The following is a 6,609-nucleotide window of genomic DNA, read 5'->3' on the forward strand; positions in this document are numbered from 1 at the left end:
ACAAGTAAATTGTATAATTTTGACTCCAAGTGGAGTAGTTTTATTATAACAATGAAATATGATCAAGTAAAACATAGATAATAACAAACCAGATCAATAACAACGTAAATAGGATAACAAAAAGAATCCAAAGTCAAGTATGTACATTCAATGTGACAGTTGCGATACATAATGTTGCATCAGACCTTATTTAAAGGGATGATATTTAATTCCCTGAAGTTAAAATAAAGTCTACAAAACATTGCAACAGAGAACATCCTTTTTAGTGCTGAAGGGTATTACCAGGAGTGAACTGGGAGAAACTAGAGGCATTCGAGGAAGGTATTATTGATCTACAAACAACTGTTTCTTCATAATTTCTGATTAAAGAAGAAGCAATTGCATTATGCCATACATTAGTTTAAACCACATAATTTGTTGATTTATATGGTGATAGGTTAAACTTTATAACATTTGTCATATACATACAGATATGTACATGAAAGCTGACCTCTGCATTTAACACATCCTCAGGATTTAGGAGCAGTGGGGAGCAACTTTGGGGTTCAGTGTCTCGCTCAAGGACACTTCGACATGCGGACAATAGGAGCCAGGGATCGAAGCACAAACCTTGTAATTAAAGGACGACCCGCTCTACTAACTGAGCTAGAGACAACCCTTGAAGATTTTCTATTTTCTAGATATATCATGTGACAATAAGAGCGTTGTTTTGTTCTTTCAGGTTGATGGAAAACTACACCAACAACAGCTTCAAACTCCAGCTCGAGGGGTTTAATCTTTCAAAAGATTCTATGTACCCTATGTTTCTCCTCTTCTTTTTCTCCTACATGTTCTTAATGGTTGTAAATGTAGGCATCGCTGTTCTGGTTTTCATTGACAAAAACCTTCACCAGCCCATGTATCTCCTTTTTTGCAACCTGCCCATCAATGATATACTTGGAAATTCTATCTTGGTGCCTCGTCTGCTTATGGACATGTTGAGGCCTCCCTCCGAACGTCTCATCAGTTATCACGAGTGTGTGGTGCAAGCTTTCACCATACACATGTCTGGTACCGCTAGTGTTACAGTGCTCATGATTATGGCCTTTGACAGATATGTGGCCATCTGTAATCCCCTGCGCTATGCAACCATAATGACCAACAAAATGGTGATCAAGTTAATTGTTTCTGCCTGGGGAGTGGCCTTCGTTTTGATCGGGATTCTGCTCGGTCTGACTATACGACTGAACCGATGCAGGACTCTGATCACAAACCCTTATTGTGACAATGCCGGGTTGTTTAAACTCTCCTGTGACAATGTGTTTATCAATAATGCCTATGGCCTCACTTTCACTGTAGTCCTGTTCACAGGTTCTATAGGCAGCATGATTGTCACTTATACTAACATTGCAGTAGTCTGCCTGACCAGTAAGAACAAGTCTTTGAACAGTAAAGCCTTGAAGACCTGCAGCACTCATCTGGTTGTGTATCTGATCATGTTGTTATGTGCAATTTCAAATGTAACTCTGCATCGCTTTTCTCAGTTCACAGACTACAGAAAACTCAGTAGAATTTTGTTTCATATCGTCCCTGGCTGCCTCAATCCCATCGTTTATGGTGTGCAGTCCAAAGAGATACGGAAATTCTTGTCTAAGTTGTTTGAACCCAAGAAAATGTTGCCATCATAATAAAGACAAGTTCCAATGTTTATTTGTAAATGTATCAACACAATTAATATAAAAGTTGAACGTAGTCTTCCGTACTGTATTTCATGATCTTGTGTTTGTCCCAGTATTTGACAGGCTCAGATTGTTACTATAAGGAAAGGACCTTACAGAAAAATTAAACCTTTTTCTTACCACAGGCGCAGTTTGCGTTGGTTCAGGGGGCTCACTGAAACCTTAAAAATGCATATTATGTTTTTTATAATAACGCCGAATTCATAATTTATTATAATGATGAATAATATCGACCTTGTTGTGTCTTCTTATTGACAGAATGAGAAACCAACAAGATAAGAAGATAGATTTGTGGTATTTTTTATTTACTTATAGCCTGATAACATCGGACAGTCTGTCCATACGCCCTGTGGACTAACATCATCACACATGTATACAGTAGGGCTCATTGGATCCACAAGAGTCTCAGCTTTACAGTGATACCCAATTTATGTAATTCAAGACTGTTGAAGGACCCCAGTATAAAGAAATATTCAAATACACCATTTTTAGAATATCTAGTTTCATATGATAACTGTGTTAGTAAATAGTTGTCGCACTCTGGTCGGAACTGGCTACTATGATGCTACACTATGATTGGCCAGTCTGTGTTTTAGTTTGTGTACTTTGTTATTTTATAGAAAAGAAAAGAAAGAAAACATTGTAGAAAAACTTGGATTCAGGCATTTATTTCTTAATGCAATGCATAGCTATTCAATTGTGAAGCATATAAATTGGATTGATTTTAATAATTTTATGTAATTCAAGTGTCTAGGATTATCTAGGAAAATACATGTATTGGATTGGGACTTGGTATTGGCACATACTCAATATTAAATGACTCCAATCGGAATCGGGGGGCAGAAAAACCTGATCAGGACATCCCTAGTTACTTTACTCTGGAATAGAGATCAAACTCAACAGTAAAACAACATAAGGTCTTCCATTTAACCACATAAACACAAAACTAGAGGACAGCAGAAGTGAAATCTCACATCCATCACAAAGTGACACAACAAAGTGCACATGTAGTGTCTTCTTTTTACATTTCATTATTTCAATTAACAGCTTCTATTTCTACAAAATGTCACAGGTAACATTCTTACTGTTACCAGCTGTACTGAGGTGCATGAAAAAATCACTGAGTCAGAAAAACAACAATAAGAAACTTTCTGTCTAGCACAACAGTCTTCAGGGTTAAAAAAGCAATAATTTCCTCTGGGAAAACCTTGATCATTACCTAAATACATTATGTAATCTTCATGGGATTAATGAAAGCTGTCAACAAGCTTGTTATGTGGAAACTCATTATAAACATACTGTGTTTTTGCCATCTTATAGTTATGTTGGAGCACAGACGATAACATTTTTACTGCTCTCTTGGTGATGTATGAATACGTACCCTTTTTGTGTCACCCCAAGTAAAGTGAGACATGATACTGAATTATTTCATTATTATCTTCACAATTAATTCCTCAAAAAAAAAACTGAGATAGCAGGATACTTAACGGGTGTTTTATTCATCATATTCAGATAACATATACATTAATATTCACATCCATGACGATCATGAATCATTCCAGCACAACAGCACATAGGTCGCTTTTAGTCCCAAGACTGTTGTCTTCATCACTATACAGTGCGTTGGTTAGCCTTTAGCATGTTGCAGTTAGCATAATTGCTAACTACTTGTTTGCCATATAGGGTATTGGTGCCTTCAAATTAAACTCTTGAACTCATGTTTATAACATGGGAAGTCGTGTACACGATATGCTTGGCGTTCAAGTGGTTAAGTCGTAAAGAACGCCGCTGCTAAGCAACAACAACATTAACGTTACTGTTGGCATCTAAAAGGCACAGAGAATAACAATTTAGCAAGCTAGCAAGTGGGTAACATAATGTAGTAAATGTAAAGGCGTAATGACAGAAGAAAAAGATGTGGTCGTTGGGAATTTTTATAAAATGATAAAGAAAAACAATATACACTTAAAATTACAATATGTTAACTTATTATGCACCGAAAAAATAACTTATATGGCCTCCGCCATTTCTGACAACATCAACAAACACGTCACAACTCGTGAACTCTGAGCTTTCAGAAACTTTTCACGTCGTGAATACGACATGAGGGGGGGCGTTCATATGGACTCTTCTCGTAAACACAGTAAACACCACAACATTTGAAGGCAATATGAAAAATCATACAATTTCTAAATGAGTTTTTGGGAAAGACAGTGTTTTTAATCTAAAATGGACGTCAAGACACCTGGATGTTCAGTTGCCTTTTCTCTCTCAATTTTGTGGGCGTCCAGTTAGCAGATTGGCAGGTTTTCTGTCCCAGTCAGGACACTGGGTTGAGGTCTTTCGTGGGTAAAACAGCAGCAGGTCTTAACCTGCTCAGAGTCCTCCTGATGGACTCTCGCAGCTCCTTGTTCCTCAGACTGTAAATCATCGGGTTTAGGAAAGGAGTCAGAGCGGAGAACAGCACAGACACAATGATACGAACCTAGAACAAAAACAAATATAGATTGAACAAATTTCATTGAACACACAAGACATGAATGTCCGGCAATCCATTCAGTAGTTGTTGACATATTTTAGTACAGGCCAAAGTAGTGGACAGACTGAAAGTCCAACATTTCCATCTATAGAGCCACACTGCTAGCGTGGCGAGTATTCAAATCCCACACTCATTTTAGCAATTTCCCATCTGATATCTGTGCAGTGGGTTTGATCTGTTTGTTCAGAGTCCTTCGATCCAACAAACTGTCTGTTGTTGAATGTAACAGAAATTACAAACTTAGGCCAAATGATATAAACTTAAATATCTCCATGACAACTCAACAACTTCATCTGCTGAGCAAGGCCACGGGATGTGGTTGAAAGCTTTGGAAACATAAAGTAAGTGGACCTAATGTTAAGATTTCTGATCAAGCTGCTGCTCCAAAGGTCAAGAATGAGCCTTCAATCAGTCTCGTTTTAAATACTGGTGCTGAATACAGGACTTTAACTGTCATTTTTGATGGACATATGTAAGACATGTACTAAAAAAAAAGGTAAATATTAAAGCTGGTTGATTTGTCTCGTACCTCTGGGGAAAAATTTCCCACACGGTAGGAGATGTAAACACACGAGGACGAACTATAAGAGATGGACACCACAGTCAGGTGGGCGGCACACGTCCCGAAGGCCTTCAGCCTCTGAGCAACACCCATCCTCGATATGGAAACGCCAATCAGGATGTAGGAGGTGAGGATGAGGACTCCTGTGGTCAGAAGTGCCAGTATGGCGAAGGAAATGGACACAATGTTATCTACTCTGGTGTTGCCGCACACCAGCCGCCTTACAGCTGACAGGTCGCACCAGCCATTCCTCACCACATTTGGGCCGCAGTAAGACCGCTGCCAGGTCATGGAGGTGGCAGGCAGCGTGCAGAATATACTGAAGCTCCAGGCTCCTGCGATGAGCAGCAGCCGGATCTGTCGGGTCATGACGGCAGTGTAGCGCAGAGGATTGCAGATGGCCACATAGCGGTCGTACGCCATGACAGTCAGAATGGCATAGTTAGTAACACCTAGCTGAATGAAGAAATGCATCTGGATGAAGCAGCCTGGGACGGAAATGGTATTCAGATCTGTCAGGAGGCCAGATAGCATTTTCGGGATGGCGGTGGTGGTGAAGAGGATGTCCACGAAGGAGAGGTTGTAGAGAAAGAAATACATGGGAGAGTTGAGCTTCGAATCAGTCAATGCCTGAAAAAAAAATGGCAGCAATTACATTTCAGTAAGACCGAGGCAATATGCCCTTTTCACAGCAGCCATTTTGACATGTCAGGTGTAATTGATAAAATAAATTCTGGTCCAGTGAGCCAGCATGCACAACACCAGGGCCCTGACCCACCTAAATGGAACAGGGCCATAATTAATGTTATTAATTACACCTGTGTTTACCCTGCAAAGAAATTAAATCATAACTATATAGACGGCTCTGTTTTGTACCACATAGATGATCATGCTGTTTCCTCCCAGGATGATGATGTAACCAAGAAGCAGGATGACAAAAACAATCATCTTTTTCTGGCCAAGGTTGGCGAGGCCCTGAATGATGAAGAAAGTGACGCCTTCAGGCCCCCAGGTGCCGTTAAGAGAGCTGGATCTGTGATTGGTCGACAAGGAAAGGTATGAGTCTGAAGAAAGAGTGAGGTAAGAGAAGCGTCAGTGTTTAGGCCCAATCCCAATGTCCACACTCAGACTCACAGACTTTGAGGCGTCCATGACGGTTTAGGGCCGTCCCACTGTTAAATCCTTAAGTGCTTGAGGGAGACATTTTGAGCCCTTTTTGCACACTTTCTGTACGTCTGCATTTCTGCAGATTTTGCCTGAGGGAATTTCCCACAATTCATAGTGTTGTGACGTTAAACACAGGGTTACGAGGGGAAACCTGGTGGGATAAAAAAGGTAAACAAAGAGGACGGCACATCAGAGTGTTAAATTATATTAAATTTACACAGTAACACTACATCAACATTAAAGTGGCAGTAGGCAGTATATTTTGGCATCAATAGGAATGTTGGATAGGAACTTGGCGTTCCTTCAAGAGATTTCCCGGAGATTTCACAATGGCAGCCGTGTCACAAACTTTCTCATTTTACAGCTAAACCGTGCACTACAAAATGATTCTGAAAACATTTGAGGAGAGAAATAGGCATTAACGTAACATAATATTGATTCATATTTGATCAGCTGGCCTAGTTTGACCGTTTGGTCGGAGTTGGCGAGTGATTGACAGCAGACCTCAGATCAGCTCATACTGCTTGTTTTTTTCCGGTCTGTGAAATCTTGCAGATGCCATTAGGAGCACAGGAGGACACAGAGGCACATGATTTTTTCAGGTTACCTGTTTCATGCACTAC

General features: G+C 39.9%; 2 protein-coding genes across 2 annotated transcripts; one reads left to right on the forward strand and one right to left on the reverse strand.

The window, feature by feature from the left end:
• Positions 1–725: 725 nt before the first annotated feature.
• Positions 726–1,667, forward strand: LOC141777943 (olfactory receptor 8G17-like). The gene has a single exon (XM_074652409.1). The coding sequence runs from the start codon at positions 726–728 to the stop codon at positions 1,665–1,667; it is 942 nt and encodes a 313-aa protein (XP_074508510.1).
• Positions 1,668–4,017: 2,350 nt separating this feature from the next.
• On the reverse strand, positions 4,018–5,971 carry LOC141778428 (olfactory receptor 10J4-like). The gene is made up of 4 exons (XM_074652697.1): positions 5,958–5,971; positions 5,696–5,852; positions 4,787–5,449; positions 4,018–4,203 (listed from the first exon to the last, which is right to left on the reverse strand). Exons 1-4 carry the CDS (start codon positions 5,969–5,971, stop codon positions 4,039–4,041), a joined length of 999 nt encoding a protein of 332 aa, XP_074508798.1. The 3' UTR covers positions 4,018–4,038.
• Positions 5,972–6,609: the final 638 nt, after the last annotated feature.

Source organism: Sebastes fasciatus, chromosome 1 (assembly GCF_043250625.1).
Source record: "Sebastes fasciatus isolate fSebFas1 chromosome 1, fSebFas1.pri, whole genome shotgun sequence".
Taxonomy (NCBI): Eukaryota; Metazoa; Chordata; class Actinopteri; order Perciformes; family Sebastidae; genus Sebastes; species Sebastes fasciatus.